The sequence below is a fragment of the Salvelinus fontinalis genome, chromosome 28, assembly GCF_029448725.1.
Source record: "Salvelinus fontinalis isolate EN_2023a chromosome 28, ASM2944872v1, whole genome shotgun sequence".
Classification (NCBI taxonomy): Eukaryota; Metazoa; Chordata; class Actinopteri; order Salmoniformes; family Salmonidae; genus Salvelinus; species Salvelinus fontinalis.
Genome location: NC_074692.1, coordinates 11,644,885 through 11,662,002, shown reverse-complemented (window position 1 = coordinate 11,662,002; position 17,118 = coordinate 11,644,885). Strand labels below are relative to the sequence as shown.

The following is a 17,118-nucleotide window of genomic DNA, read 5'->3' as shown; positions in this document are numbered from 1 at the left end:
ACCAGCTGGCTACCTTTTGCCCTCCTATGATTGAACCACAGTCCATCCCTCTTCCATTTGTCAGGCTTCCTGCTTGAATCAATAAACAGTGTTGTTCTGCTATGGCAGATACCCCAACATGGTTTACTCTCAGTAAGTGCTCATGTACTAACTGTACTATTACAACTAACATATAACTACAAAATACAGAATTATGATCATATCACACAGAACAGAAACAACAAAGCCAAGCTATTGGATAATATGCCACTGCTAAATGTGAGGAACACATACTGTATGCACACACGCACATGCTCAGGCTCATAAAAAAATATCATTTATCAAAGAAACTCAAATATTTCCGGCATAATATTGAGTGTATCAGAGTTGATAGCTACCTTTCGGTCTACCTCTCTGCGTCTCACAGTAATGAAGGCAGCCTGGCACATAGACTGAGTCCTACAGCAGTCTCCACCCCTCAGCAGTCCACAGGTCCACTGAGCCCACCACATCACTGCTTCCCTCAGAACCAAGGAATAAGACTGGAGAATAAAACCGGACCGGGACAAAGAACCAAAAGAATGGCTTAGGGCTGTCCCTTCTCCCCCCTCCCCAGTCACAGATTGGGTGACCACCTCAGGCCCACTCCAGTGGGTGTTTACTTAAACAATTGTGTCAACACGCAAGAAACTGAACAATAAAATATTAACTTCTACTAAAACATGATAGGGATTCCAAAAAGCCTGTTCATAGCTTGTAAGAGTGAAGAAACTGTCCCATTGTTCAATTGCAAATTACAACTATAAACGGTACTTTACAGTGCCTTCAGAAATTATTCACACCCCTTGACTTCTTCCACATTTTGTTATGTTACAGCCTGAATTTAAAAGTAATTACATTGAGATTTGTTGTCACTGGCCTACACACACTACCTCATAATGTGAAAGTGGAATTATGTTTTTTGGAATTTTTACAAATTAATAAAAAATGTATATCTGAAACGTCTTGAGTCAATAAGTATTCAACCCTTTTGTTATGGCAAGCCTAAAAATGTTCAGGAGAAAGAAATTGCTTAACAAGTCACATAATACGTTGCATGGACTCACTCTGTGTGCAATAATAGTGTTCAACATGATTTTTGAATGACTACCTCATCTCTGTACCCCACACATATAAAGACCAGAGAGGTTTTCCAATGCCTCGCAAAGAAGGGCACCTATTGGTAGATTGGTAAAAAAGAAAAAAAGTAGACATTGAATATCCCTTTGTGCATGGTGAAGTTATTAATTACACTTTGGATGGTGTATCAATACACCCAGTCACTACAAAGATACAGACCCTAACCCTAACTCAGTTGCCGGAGAGGAAGGAAACCGCTCAGGGATTTTACCATGAGGCCAATGGTGACTTTAAAACAGTTACAGAGTTTAATGGCTGTGATAGGAGAAAACTGAGAATGGATCAACAACATTGTAGTTACTCCACAAAACTAACCTAATTGACAGAGTGTAAAGAAAGAAGCCTGTACAGAATAAAAAAGATTCCAAAACATGCTTCCTGTTTGCAACAAGACAATACCGCAAAAAATGTGGCAAAGCAATTCACTTTTTTATCCTGAATACAATGTTATATTTGGGACCAATCCAAAACAACACAATACTGAGTACCACTCTCCATATTTTCAAGCATAGTGGTTAGAGATCGACCGATTATTGGAGGACCAAAAAAAAGCAGATACCGATTAATCAGCCGATTTTTAAAATATATTTGTAGTAATGACAATTACATCAATACTGAATGAACACTTATTTTAACTTAATATAAGACATCAATAAAATCAATTTAGCCTCAAATAAATAATGAAACATGTTCAATTTGGTTTAAATAATGCAAAAACAAAGTGTTGGAGAAGAAAGTAAAAGTGCAATATGTGCCATGTAAGAAAGCTAACGTTTAAGTTCCTTGCTCAGAACATGAGAACATATGAAAGCTAGTGGTTCCTTTTAACATGAGTCTTCAATATTCCCAGGTAAGAAGTTTTAGGTTGTAGTTATTATAGGAAATATAGGACTATTTCTCTCTATACGATTTGTATTTCATATATCTTTGACTATTGGATGTTCTTATAGGCACTTTAGTATTGCCAGTGTAACAGTTTAGCTTCCATCCTTCTCCTCGCCGCTACCTGGGCTCGAACCAGGAACACATCGACAACAGCCACCCTCGAAGCAGCGTTACCCATGCAGAGCGAGGGGAACAACTACTCCAAGTCTCAGAGCGAGTGACGTTTGAAACGCTATTAGCGCGCATCCCGCTAACTAGCTAGCCATTTCACATCGGTTACACCAGCCTAATCTCGGGAGTTGATAGGCTTGATAAACAGCAGAGCTGCTGGCAAAACGCACGAAAGTGCTGTTTGAATGAATGCTTACGAGCCTGATGGTGCCCACCATCACTCAGTCAGACTGCTCTATCAAATCATAGACTTAATTATAACATAATAACTCACAGAAATACGAGCCTTAGGTCATTAATATGGTCGAATCAGGAAACTATCATCTCGAAAACAAAACATTTATTCTTTCAGTGAAATACGGAACCGTTCCGTATTTTATCTAACGGGTGGCATCCATCAGTCTAAATATTCCGGTTACATTGCACAACCTTCAATGTTATGTCATAATTACGTAAAATTCTGGCAAATTCGTTCGCAATGAGCCAAGCGGCTCAAACTGTTGCATATACCCTGACTCTGTGTGCAATGAACGCAAGAGAAGTGAAACAATTTCACCTGGTTAATATTGCCTGCTAACCTGGATTTCTTTTAGCTAAATATGCAGGTTTAAAAATATATACTTCTGTGTATTGATTTTAAGAAAGGCATTGATGTTTATGGTTAGGTACACGTTGGAGCAACGACAGTCCTTTTTCGCGAATGCGCACTGCATTGATTATATGCAACGCAGGACACGCTAGATAAACTAGTAATATCATCAACCATGTGTAGTTATAACTAGTGATTGATTGATTGATTATTTTCATAAGATAAGTTTAATGCTAGCTAGCAACTTACCTTGGCTTCTTACTGCATTCGCGTAACAGGCAGGCTCCTCGTGAGGCAGGTGTTTAGAGCGTTGGACTAGTTAACCGTAAGGTTGCAAGATTGAATCCCTGAGCTGACAAGGTAAAAATCTGTCGTTCTGCCCCTGAACAAGGCAGTTAACCCACCGTTCCTAGGTCGTCATTGAAAATAATGTGTTCTCAACTGACTTGCCTAGTTAAATAAAGGTGTTGTAATATTTGTGCTGTGGAGAAATAACAAGGCAGGAGACGGGAGTACAGTTAGTTTTCCTTTAGTCAAAACCTCTCCCGCTCTACGGTTTTTCCCGGGCACACTCGTGCGCATGTGCATTTCCTATTAGGTGTAGTAACGTACACTGTCGTAATACATCACTGCTTAGTAACAGCATAGTAACTAATATAAACAGATGTAGATCCCAGATACTACAGGTGTAAAAAAAATATAAAAAAAATCGGCGTCCAAAATTACCGATTTCCGATCGTTATGAAAACTTGAAATCGGCCCTAATTAATCGGCCATTCCGATTAATCGGTCGACCTCTAATAGTGGTGGCTGCATTATGTTATGGGTATGCTTGTAATTATTAAGGACTGGGGAGCTTTTCAGGATAAAACATTTTGCCAAGCACGGGGAAAATCCTAGAGGAAAACCAGGTTCAGTCTGCTTTCCACCAGAAACGTGGAGATGAATTCACCCTTCAGAAGGACAATAACCTAAAACACAAAGCAAAATCTACACTGGTGTTGCTTACCAAGAGGACAGTGAATGTTCCGGAGTGGGCGAGTTACAGGTTTGACTTCAATCTGGTTGAGAATCTATGGCAAAACTTGAAAATGGTTCTCAAGCAATGATCAACAACCAATTTCACAAAGCTTAAAAAGAAAATTGGCAAATATTGTGTAATCCATGTGTGCAAAGCTCTTCGAGACTTACCCAGACAGACTCAAAGCTGTAATCGCTGCCAAAGGTGATTCAAGGATGTATTGACTCAGGGGTGTGAAGACTTATGTAAATGAGATATTTCTGTATTTAATTTTCAATAAATTAGCAAACATTATAATTTAAAAAAAACTTTTACCCCTTTTTTCGTGGTATCCAAATAGTAGTTAAAGTCTTGTCGCATCACTGCAACTCCCGTACAGACTCAGGAGGCGAAGGTCGAGAGCCATGCGTCCTCCGAAACGCAACCCAACCAAGCCACACTGCTTCTTGACACAATGCCCGCTTAACCCAGAAGCCAGCCACACCAATGTGTCAGAGGAAACACTGTACACCTGGGGACCATGTCAGCGTGCATGCGCCCGGCCCGCCACAGGAGTTGCTAGACCACAATGGGGCAAGGACATCCCTGCCAGCCAAACCATCCCCTAACCCGGACAACGCTGGGCCAATTGTGTGCCATCCCCTGGATCTCCCGGTCGTAGCCGTCTGCGACAGGGCCTGGACTCTAACCAGGATCTCTAGTGGCACAGCTAGCAACTGCGATGCAGTGCCTTAGACCACCGCGCCACTCAGGAGGCCGTAAAATTTGCAACATTTCTAAAAACATGTTTCACTTTGTCATTATATTGTGTGTAAAGGGGTGAGAGAAAAAATATATTTAATAATTTTTTACATTTAGATTATAACACAACAAAATGTGGAATAAGTAATGTGGTATGAATACCTTCTGAAGGCACTGTATTTTTCTGAACAGAAAATAAAAATGAAATCCCTGGCATCATGTTACCCTGAAATTCCCAGGGTTATTCCTATTCAGCTGAAATTGTGAGGCAAAATGTATATAAGGCCTAACAAAATAGATTATGGCAATTCTATATTTTCATCAGTTAATCAGCTAATGAACTGACAAATGTAAACCGAAAGCAAACATGGTGAGCATAGGCAGTCAAACCAAAAGCAGTGCCAACACTAGTACAGCTTCCTTCTGGTGAAGTACAACAACAAGACAAACACGTGAATGAGTTCACCATAAGTTACAGGCGTTGTCGTCAATCTCTTATAAAGGTTACATAAGAGCCTAGTTTTATGGGGTGTTATGTGATCTAGAAGCCGAACAGTTTATTACTGGCCACCCATTCCAAAACAGACTACAACTCTTTGTTAATCATCAGCATACATGGACACACATGTTTTGTATAATGCGTAGCAGGTCATTGTTAAAAATAGAAAAGAGTAGAGGGCCTAGAGAGCTGCCCTGCGGTACACCACACTTTACATGTTTGACATTAGACAAGCTTCCATTAAAGAAAACCCTTTCAGTTATATTAGATAGATAGCTCTGAATCCAAAATATGGCAAAGGCTGAAAAGCCATAACACATACATATTTTCAACAACAGGTTATGCACTGAAATCTAACAGTACAGCTCCGACAATCTTATTATTATCAATTTATTTCAAACAATCATCAGTAATTTGTGTCAGCGCAGTACATGTTGAGTGCCCTTCTCTATAAGCATGCTGAAAGTCTGTTGTTAATTTGTTTACAGCGAAATGGCATTGCTAGAAAGCTTATAGGTCTGCTGTTAGAACCAGTAAAGGCCGCTTTACCACTCTTCGGTAGCGGAATTACTTTGGCTTCCCTCCAGGCCTAAGGACGAAGACTTTCCTCTAGGCTCAGATTAAAGAAATGACAGATAGGAGTGGCTATAGAGTCAGCTACCATCCTCAGTAGCTTTCCATCTAAGTTTGTCAATAATTTTCCCACCTCTTCCACACTAACTTTACAAAATTCAAACTTGCAATGCTTTCTTTAATTATTTGTTTTTTTTATGCATGAATACGATGGCTCACTGTTAGTTTTTGGCATTTCCTGCTTAAGTTTTCCCACTTGGCCAATTAAGTAATCATTACAATAATTGGCAACATCAAATGGTTTTGTGATGAATAAGGCATCTGATTCAATGAAAGATGGAGTTGAATTGGTCTTTCTGCTCATAATTTCATTTAAAGTACTCCAAAGTTTTTTTTCATCATTCTTTATGTCATTGATCTTGGCTTCATAATATAGTTATTCTTCTTTTTTGTTAAGTTTAGTTACGGGCTTAAAAAAAAGAAGACACCTGTACCATGTCAGAAATAGAGTTGAAATTAATCCAATTTTGAGTTTGCATCCCAATATTACACTTTATATACATCACAGAAGACTGAAATAACAAAACTGACATAGAAACACCGGATTTTCTGTGTTTTTTAAAATAACGTTTATTAATTTAAAATATTCATAACATTCGACCCATGAAGCCACTCTGTCATTGGACTGCAGGAAAGGGCTACGAAACGTCCCATTCAAACAGAGTGAAATAACTTCTGAGAACCACAGCACTCCTAACTACCTGACCGAAAGAGTCTGCTCTTATGAACGGATGGATTTATTGCTCACCATTATTTCAAGGAGCTGCAGGCCCATTCCGAGGCACTCCTAGCTCGTAGGTCTTAGCATTTAAAAACTTTTTGACAACTGCACTGCAGCTAACTGAGGACCATTTGAAAAGCAACCCCTCTGAGGCAGCTTAACAATACCTTAAGGAGACACCCTATCTAATAGCAGGGAAAAGCAGGGTCTTTCTGATTGGGTTTAGGCCAAGACTGCCAGCAGGAACACAAAGTTTTTACGAAATGCCTCTAGTGCAAAGATTCTGTCTTCCAACTTCTTTGTTCAACATGTCATTGGAAATAAATCATAGACCAGCGGCTACAATAGGGAACAACAAAAGCAACTTCCTCTATAATCAAGTGTAACAGGGTTTGAGCAAGAAGAGCAGGACTAGAGGAAAACAGCTGACACAATGAAACACACAGAGATGGACTTGTCACAGTGAGAAGGAACTAGAGACCAGTGTCACACAGTCTATTTCCAAACTCAGTGAATAACATCAACACAAAACCAAATCAATTCCAACACCAACAAAAAGAATGAACCACCAAGTAGCAAGTAATACCATATTTATAACTATGTAATAAACAATAAAAACACATCCACATTCAATAGTGGGCATGACCAACCATGCACAAGAAAAACATATCGAAGTAAACGCACACCACAGGGGAATGGTTGCCTAACTCTGCTCTTGGATGTGTGCCAGACACACTGAACAGCTGAACCACCACCCTGGTGGTAGCATACTGTAGCAGACAAACACATCCTCCTTCTCTGAATCACCACCCTCTCTCTCACCCATAAACTATTTATCTCACATACACACACACAGCCAAAAAGACTGCGACTGAATCAAATAACAACATATGAGCTCTTTCTTACCAGATCATCCAGTATGTTGACAGGGAAGTCAAACATACACATCTTGACTGGCTGAGCCAAGGCTTTGTGAAGGCTGAAGAGGGACTTGGTCTCCATGCTGCTAAAGCACTCCCAAGAGCACAGACGACCGATGCTCCCGGAGCAACAGATCGCTACACTCCCTCTCGCTTTAACGCTCACTCTGCATCAGTCACGCACACACACACAAACAAACAAACAGGAACTCTGGGCTGCTGTTAACAGAAACACCACCACAACTACCACTGTTGTTGCCGCTGCCTCTACTAAAGACTTGAAGGAACCTGTCTGAGAGGGAGAGAAAACCCCTCGGCTCCCTCACCTGCTTCTTCTCTCTCTCTCTCTCTCTCTCTCCCTCCCTCCCCTCTCACTCTCCTTCAGGCGCTACGTTGGGAGAATCTAAATTGTATACTCCTCGCGTCGTCTCTATTCTCTCCTCATCTCCTTCTCAAAACCCATTGGAGGAGAAGGTCAGAGGGGCGGGACCTTTGGCTTTCTCATCCAATAAGTTTTGAGAAGGAGGCGAGAAGAGAGGACGCGAGGAGTGAGAAAATGCGATTCTCCCAGAGTGTTTCTCACAAGGGAATGTCTGTGCTGTCAGCTGCTGCCCTCTCTGCTTTCATCTATTTCATCCTGCAGATGTAGGTAGAACCTCTCATCATTCAGCTGCTTATCCAACATTAGTGGCTGCTTTTTCTTCCTCAGTAGCATTGTAATGTTGTTCACACACCCTTTCACACTGACCATAGCCTGCATAACAAGTACTGTATGCAGAAGGCAGAGAAAAAAACGAATGTGAAATGCAGCAGGTGTGCTCATCTCCCTCTGCCTCAGTCTCTGACTGTGCTGCAGTGGAATGAATGTTAACACTGGAAGCCAAGCTACATTGTTATGTGTAACCAGAGGTGCTAAATAAACAACACATCCAGGGAAAACAAGAGAAATTACTCTGGGGCGAAAGGATGTCGCAATGTGGGCTGTGGTCAAGGCAACATTAGAAGTGTTTGATTGGCTACATACATTAGAGGTACAATGTGTACACAGTCCATGCATCTTCCTGCATGAAGTACTGCTTCTGTTGATGCCCCAGCTACCATCTCTAGTAGCTCCCTAGGGTTTCAAACTAATAGCAGAGCTAAAATGAATCTTATGCATGATATGTAGGTCACACGGCTTTTACCTCAAATGGCTAAAGGCTAAAGTAATTTCTTACAAGATTGGAAAAAAAGTTGTTCCTCCCCTAAAGACCGCACATACACACTTGGTACTTTTGTGTACAATGTACAATTCTGGAATATGACTAACGTCCTGTTTCATCATTCACCAGGGGGATTCACGGTTGTGAAATATACGTTTCAAAAGCATCAACATGTAGTGTACAATGCTCATTCAGAGAAGTGAGAAGAGGGTCATTCCATGTCATTTCAGCAAGCCATGACACCCACCATCTCAGATTGTTCTGAAATGGTTTCTGCAGTTAGCAACAGATAAGATAAGCATTCCTGTAACATTATTTGGTTGAAATATAATTTGAACCTAAGCTAATTGACTGCAACCAAATTGGCCCTTTTCATTTGTAGGATTCACATAATATTCAATAAATATAGTACCTAACATCCGAGTTGTACCAAACTTCATCCTACCAATGATTAAGACGAGGAATCCAAATAAATGGTCAAGAGCCACACACAGACCCTCCACACCCCACACCAAGCCCACCCCAACAGCCATTATATAGTATCAGTCTGATTAGAAAATAAGATTCTCACACATTCACCACTGTATGCTCATCTATGGATTTCCCAAGGACCATATCAAACTTAATGGCATAATATGTCTCACTGGAAACTCTCTTTGCACCTATGAGGCTTTTGGAGAGTGGAACAAAGTAATGGAAGATGCGGGTTCCTGGCAGAGTTCTTGTGTTATAGTTTGCTGCTATGGTGAGTACTGGATTGGAACTGCAGATGCTGTGGATGATGAAAACATGGACGTAAAGTTGAAATTCATGCATCCAAGTTATCCAGCAAGGTCATTCTCTTGGCCAAACATAAAGGACACATGTTATGTACCAAAACCAAGCATCATCTGCACCATTAATGCAACGACCCCTGCAACTGGTCGCCAACATCATTTGGGATGTAGATACATCACTGCAATAGAAGATGCACTAAAGGAAAAGAAAGTGAAATAATAAAATGAGATATGAGTAGTCCTCAGCTCTGTTGATGATTTTTCTTTGATGTGTATTTGGGCAAATACATTGTTCTGACTTTAACTCTTCACTCTACATGTATAAATCATTTGGAGGTTCAATCTTGAATTAACATTGAGGAAGGGGGGGGATTCTTCACACTTTTTCCCACTAATAGCAGGAACAGCACCCTCTAGTGGTCAGAATTTCTCTGAACAGGGGAAAATAACCATAATCAAATTCACTGAATAGAGTACATTGTATGAGGAAACAATACTCCAATCTGCAGCTTCATACTACTTGTCAGACATAGAGAACTGGTACTTTATACTAGCCATTGGGGTGGGCTTGGTGTCATCACGTCTTAATCCTTGTTAAGAAGAGGTTTGGTCTAAATTGGTTGTTGCGTACTATATTTATTAAATATTATATGAATCCTATTAATTGAAATGGCAAATTTGGGTGCAATCAATTAGCTCAAATTGTTCAAATTGTCTTTCAACAAAATGATGTTGCAGGAATGCTTATCTTATCTGTTTCTAACAACAGAAATGATTTCAGAACAATCTGAGATGGTGGGTGACGAAATCCTCTATGTTTTTGAGGTGGAACAACCCAAGAGACAGATTTGAAATGTAAACTAAATCGTAATTCGCAGATAGTATTGTGGTGCAATTTAACATTGGCTATAGGTAGACAGATAGATGGGCAGTGAAAATAGTATATGTGCTATGTTCAATAGAATAAGGTTTGAGACACTGAAAACTGTTTTCAGATGCAGAGATCCACATTGCCTGCCTACTGTAGAAGAGCAGTTGTCATGGAAACTGTACGGCAAAGCTTTCCCCTCATGGAGAAAAATCGTGTGGCCAATGCCATGGCTGAATTCATGCAAGTCTTGCCTCAGTGAGGGAGTTCTATTAACTGCGGTGCTCCGGCCTATGAACCGTGACATGAGCGGGCAAAAGCGCTGAGCGGGAGGAGCACCCTTCTCAAATGGAACAGTAACCTGTGCCACTCGGTCATGCTGTCATCAAGGCAGCATTGTGCATCGTCCAGAAACATACAACATCTCTTTTCCATAAAATATACATTGGATACAGTATACCAAACATTAGGAACACCTTCCTAATAATGAGGCGCACCCCTCCCCCCTTTTGCCCTCAGAACAGCCTCTATTCGTTTGGGCATGGACTCTACAAGGTGTCGAAAGCGTTCCACAGGGATGCTGGCCCATGTTGACTCCAATGCTTCCCACAGCTGTGTCAAGTTGGCTGGATGTCCTTTGGGGGGTGGACCATTCTTGACACACACAGGAAAAAGTTAAGCATGAAATACAACTTTTGAGTAGTAAGACATGTATAAAGGCAACAGATACCATTAATAAGAAGTGGCTAGAAGCGTCTTATATGGTGAGCTACGAGGGGCTAGGACAGACAAGCCCCATACTATTATGGAGGACTTAATTCTTCCTGCTGCGGCGGATATGGATGGGACATTGCTGGGGGAAAAGGACTGAAAAACTACACAGACAAGGCCTTCATCAAACAACACTGTTTCACAACGCATCAATGACACGGCAAGAGATGTTTTGAAACAATTACTGCTTTGCATACAAGCCAATGAATTCTATGCATTATAGCTGGATGAGTCAACTGACGTGGCGGGCCTGGCACAGCTCCTGGTATATGTCCGTTACGTTTATGGTGGGGGGTCAATTAAGGAAGACATCCTCTTCTGCAAAGCACTGGAAACCAGAACAACAGGAGAGGATATTTTTAAAGTACTGGGCAGCTTTGTGACATCAAATGGACTTTGGTGGTCAAGATGTGTTGGTATCTGTACTGATGGCGCAAAAGCCATGACAGAGAGACATAGTGGAGTGGTAATGCGCATGCAAGTAGTTGCTCCCGACGCCACTTGGGTACACAGCAGCATCCACCGAGAGGCTCTTGCTGCCAAGGGAATCCCTGACAGCTTGAAAGACGTTTTGGACACTACAATGAAAATGGTTAACTTTGTTAAAGCAAGGCCCCTGAACTCCCGTGTATTTTCTGCACTATGCAATGATATGGGCAGCGAACATGTAATGTTTTTACAACATACTGTGTGCTGGTTATCAAGGGGCAAAGTATTGACACGTTTTTTTAAAATTGAGAGACGAGCTTAAAGTTTTCTTTACTGACCATCATTTTCACCTGTCTGACCCTTTGCACGATGACGAGTTTCTCACACAACTGGCCTATCTGGGTGATGTTTCTTCTCGCCTGAATGATCTGAATCTAGGATTACAGGGACTCTCTGCAACTATATTCAATGTGAGGGACAATATTGAGGCTATGATTAAGAAGTTGGAGCTATTCTCTATCTGCATTATCAAGGACAACACACAGGTCTTTCCGTCATTGTATGATTGTTTGTGTGCAAATTAACTCAAGCTTACGGACAATGTCAAATGTGATATAGTGAAGTACCTGAGTGAGCTGGGTGCGCAATTACGCAGGTACTTTCCCGAAATGGACAACACAAACAACTGGATTCATTATCCCTTTCATGCCCTGCCTCCAGTACACTTACCAATATCTGAACAAGAAAATTGCAACAAGCGGTTCTGTGAAAATTGAATTTAATCAGAAGCCGCTGACAGATTTCTGGATAGGGCTGTACCCAGAGTAGCCTGCCTTGGAAAATCGAGCTGTTAAGACACTGATGCCCTTTGCAACCATGTACCTACAGTTGAAGTCGGAAGTTTACATACACTTAGGTTGAAGTCATTAAAACTTCAACCTTTTTTAACCACTCCACAAATTTCTTGTTAACAAACTATAGTTTTGGAAAGTCGGTTAGGACATCTACTTTGTGCCTGACACGAGTAATTTTTCCAACAATTGTTTACAGAGATTATTTCACATTTAATTCACTGTATTCACTGTAATTCCAGTGGGTCAGATGTTTACATACACTAAGTTGACTGTGCCTTTAAACAGCTTGGAAAATTCCCGAAAATGATGTCATGGCTTTAGAAGCTTCTGATAGGCTCATTGACATCATGGGAAAATCTCTTTGCTTGACATCATGGGAAAATCAAACGAAATCAGCCAAGATTTGTTGCGTACTATATTTATTAAATATTATATGAATCCTATTAATTGAAATTTAACATTGGCTATCTCAAGACATCAGTCAGGAAGTTAAAGCTTGGCCGCAAATGGGTCTTCCAAATGGACAGTGACCCCAAGCATACTTCCAAAGTTGTGGCAAAATGGCTTAAGGACAACAAAGTCAAGGTATTGGAGTGGCCATCACAAAGCCCTGACCTCAATCCTATAGAAAATGTGTGGGCAGAACTGAAAAAGTGTGTGCGAGCAAGAAGGCCTACAAACCTGACTCAGTTACACAAGCTCTTGTCAGGAGGAATGGGCCAAAATTTACCCAACTTATTGTGGGAAGCTTGTGAAAAGCTACCTGGAGACATACGCCGTGCTCGACGATGGCTCAGAGCGTAGCATCATCACAGGATGTTCAAAAACTAAACCTCAATTCTGAGCCTGAGACCCTCATCCTCAGGACAGTTCGACAAGACGTTGTGCAACTGCAAGGTGCCTCAGTGACCTTTGACGTGTCCTCCCTTGCTCAAACCTTCCAGGTACTATCAGATATATCAGGCATTCACCGCAGACAACCTAGGCCTTTCCGAACACTCCTGCCCAGTAGCAGCTCTCCAAAAGCGATATGACCACCTCTGTAAGCTGCCTTTGCCACCGGTGGACCAAGCTCAACCTCTGTTGCTGAAAGGTTCAGACATGCCTCACCTCCTGATACCCATACAGCCAGTGTGAACAGGCCCACCTGGTGAAACCATTGCCGTCCACACCGAACTCGGCTGGTCCCTGCAAGGCCCTACTAGCTTTGTCCACACAGCACCAGCTGAACAGTGCCTGTTCACCACTACCGTCTCGCCTTCTGCCGAGCTCTTCAGAAACGTGGAGTGACTTTGGCAGATCAATACCCTTCCCTATGTGAGTGAGAAGCTGGCAACTTGCTCGAAACAAGACCAGCAAGCCATGACCCTTCTCCAGACGTCCACCTCTAGAATAGAATTTGATGGCGTTCAGCCCTATGCCTCCCTAGCATGGAGTGAAGACTTGCCAAAGACCCTACACCCAAACAAGGGCACTGCGTTCATCCATCTCTGGCCTGCTCGTCTCCCTACCTCTGAGGAAGTACAGTTCCCGCTCAGCCCAGTCAAAACTGTTCGCTGCTCTGGCACCCCAATGGTGAAACAAACTCCCTCACGACGCCAGGTCAGCGGAGTCAATCACCACCTTCCGGAGACACCTGAAACCCCACCTCTTTAAGGAATACCTAGGATAGGATAAAGTAATCCTTCTAACCCCCCCCCCCCCCCCCCCCTTAAAAGAGTTAGATGCACTATTGTAAAGTGGTTGTTCCACTGGATATCATAAGGTGAATGCACCAATTTGTAAGTCGCTCTGGATAAGAGCGTCTGCTAAATGACTTAAATGTAAATGTAAAAGACCCGAGGTGTACTGCCAAAAGATCGAGAAGCTGCAGAAGGCAGGTTACGTGTCACTGGTGCCACCCGAGGTAGCTGAACAATCTACTGAGGCCTGGTTTATACCCCACCATATTGTGCATCACAATGGAAAGGACAGTATTGTGTTTAACTGTTCGTTACAGCATAAAGGATAGTCGCTCAATGACCTGTTCCCTGGACCAACATTGGGACCATCCCTGCTCTGTGGCCTCCTCAGATTATGTCAATATGCCGTAGCTGTAAGTGGTGACATCAAAGGCATGTTTCCTCAGATCCGCCTCTTACCAGTTGACAAACCGGTGCTACTATTCATCTGGCAGAACATGCATAGAACTGAAGAACCGAGCATCTATGAGTGGCAGGTCTTGCCATTCAGCACGACTTGTAGTCCCTGTTGCGCCATCTACCCTCTGCAGCAACACGTTCAGGACAACATAGGAGCCAACGAAGAGCTTGTGAAGTTTTACGTGGATAACTGCCTTCAAAGCATCCCCTCTGCCGATGAAGCAAGAAACTTTGCTAATGGACTGTGGCAGTTGCTCCATACTGGAGGCTTTGAGATACGACAGTGGGCTAGCAATGTACCAACTGTCATCAAGCACCTTCCACCCGAGGCCAGATCAGAAAGCAGAAAACTGTGGCTTTCCCAAAGTAGCACGCATCTCCAGGAACTAACCCTGTGGCTATGTTGGAACTGCCTCAGAGACTCCTTAGGATACAAGCACAGCACTGTGGAGCGCTCCAAACCTACAATGACGAATATCTACAGCATGCTCACCCTTCAATACAACCCACTAGGCTAAATCACGCCTTTCACAACCCAAGCCAAAGTACTCGTCCAGGACCTGTGGAAAGAAGGGATAGGTTGGGATGACCCCATTCAGCTCAGAGGCTGCTGGACAGATGGCTTGTCTGGGAAAAAGACATTCCTGACCTTTTCCAGATGGAACTCCCCAGAACTTACACACCACCATATGCTGACAGTCGACCAGAGATCTGCACATATTCAGTGATGCGTCAGAGAGAGCATATGGCTCTGTTGCCTACATGTGACCAGAAGCAAGTAAACATTTACTTCGTTCTGGCCAGGTCTCGCATTGCGCCAAAGAAGCAGCTGTTGATGCCACGCTTGGAGTTGAGTTCTGCATTCACTGGAGCTCAGCTGGCCAGTGTCCTCCAAGCACAACTCACCCTGCCCATCGGACAAGTCATCCTCTGGTCCAATTCCACCACAGTCCTTCATTGGCTCAAGTCAGAATCTTGTAGATACAAGGTCTTTGTAGGAACTCGAGTTACAGAGATTCAGAACCTTACGGATGTAGCCAACTGGAGGTATGTGGATACCGCGAACCACCCAGCGGATCACATCACTCGGTCCAGGCCATCATGTCAAACCGGTCTATACCTTCTAACTGTCGTCTGGGTCCCTTGTTTCCTGAGTATGATAAGGATTCGGGACTCCTTAGAGTTGGCTTTAGACTGCGACGAGCAAAGCACCTGGAGATGGATGCTATGCACCCCATCGTCTTGGATCCAAATGATCCGCTGACCATGCTACTCATTCAAGATTTCGACGAGACTCTCCTCCATCCCGGCCCAGAGAGGGTTCTGGCAGAACAGAGTCATAGACACTGGATTCTGCGGGGAAGGGAAGCCATCCGGAAGTTTCAGCACACCTGTTTGCAATGGCAAAGATTGATCGCCAAACCTGAAGTTCCAAATATGGCAGACTTACCTTCTGCTCGTCTGCAACTGTACAAGCCACCCTTTTACTCTACTGGAGTGAATTGTTTCGGACCATTCAAAATACAAATCGGACGTCGCAACAAAAAGAGATGGGGCATCGTCTACAAATGCATTGAGCAGCCGCTGCACCCACTTGGACCTCCTGGAGAGCCTGGATGCCGATACCTTCCTGATGTCTCTAACATGCTGACCAGACCGGACACGTCACGTGCGCGAGCGCCGCAAAATACATTTTGTAATCCATGTTATTCAATTATTGCACCCACACTGCTTGCGCGCGCCAACAAGCGTCTGCGACACCAAGGGCTAAAATAGATGTCGTTCCTATTTCTGACGCAGATCGCGCTGCAAGTCCTGCCTCTCCCATCTCCTCATTGGTTTATAGAAGCAGGTACCCACGTGCCATCTCCTCATTGGTTTATAGAAGCAGGTACCCACGTGCCATCTCCTCATTGGTTTATAGAAGCAGGTAACCACGTGCCATCTCCTCATTGGTTATACCCACGTGGGTGATAGAAAGACGAACTGTTTTGCCGGTAGTCGTGGTAATACAATGAAAGTTTAGATGCGATCACCATATCATTTAAACGATGAAAAGGCCTGGAAGGAGGAGAGATGACTAGAAACGATTCAGTTGGCCGTTTTATGTGTGGATTAATTGTCGGAGTAGAGATCCTTGTGCATTTCAGGTAAAATAACAACTCAATGTTTATATCCCAGGACAAATTAGCTAGCAACAGCAAGCTAGCTAAATAGGACAAATTAACGTTACCTAGCAAGTGCAAGCTAACTAGCTAAATTACCATACATGTTTAATGCTTTTCGACCTGTCCCCAAATGAATGTCATTGGTTCAGAGTTTGTTTTGATATTTTAACCTGCGTGTCGTGATCGCGTTTGGTGTGGGGGGGCAAAATAAATTTATGCACGATAGCGCACGATGGCGCAGGCACGCAGCCGGTTTGGGCAAGGTGTAAGACGCTTCATTGCACGTCGAGGCAAGCCTTTCGAACTTCTTTCAGACAATGGTACGAACTTCGTTGGAGGAGACAGAGAACTGCGAGAGGCCTTCAAAGTGATGGCCCCCCCACCTGAAGGAACAGTTGGCCGAGCAGAGGATAACATTCCAGTTAAACCCGCCAAGCCCTCACTTTGTTGGAACGTGGGAAAGAAAGGTGAACTCAGTGAAGATTGCTCTCAAGGTCATACTCAAGGAACAGACCAACACTGAAACCGTGCTCTGCACTGTGCTTACTGAAGTGGAGGGAATCTTCAACGC

The 17,118-nt window shown here is 43.0% G+C and overlaps 1 protein-coding gene across 4 annotated transcripts in view; it reads right to left on the bottom strand.

Annotated features, from left to right (window-relative positions):
• The window catches only part of LOC129826155 (ral guanine nucleotide dissociation stimulator-like), a 42,753-nt gene that overhangs the window by 20,070 nt on the left and 5,565 nt on the right, over window positions 1-17,118 (bottom strand). Inside the window, exon 1 of one of the 4 annotated variants that reach the window (XM_055886535.1) lies at window positions 7,325-7,748. The exons of 1 other annotated variant lie outside the window; for it this stretch is intronic. In XM_055886535.1, the coding sequence (XP_055742510.1) occupies window positions 7,325-7,420 (96 nt within the window). In that variant the 5' untranslated portion in view covers window positions 7,421-7,748. Of the gene's footprint in view, window positions 1-377; window positions 575-7,324; window positions 7,749-17,118 lie in introns of those variants that run through there. 2 more of the 4 variants (XM_055886534.1, XM_055886532.1) reach the window with 2 other exon arrangements.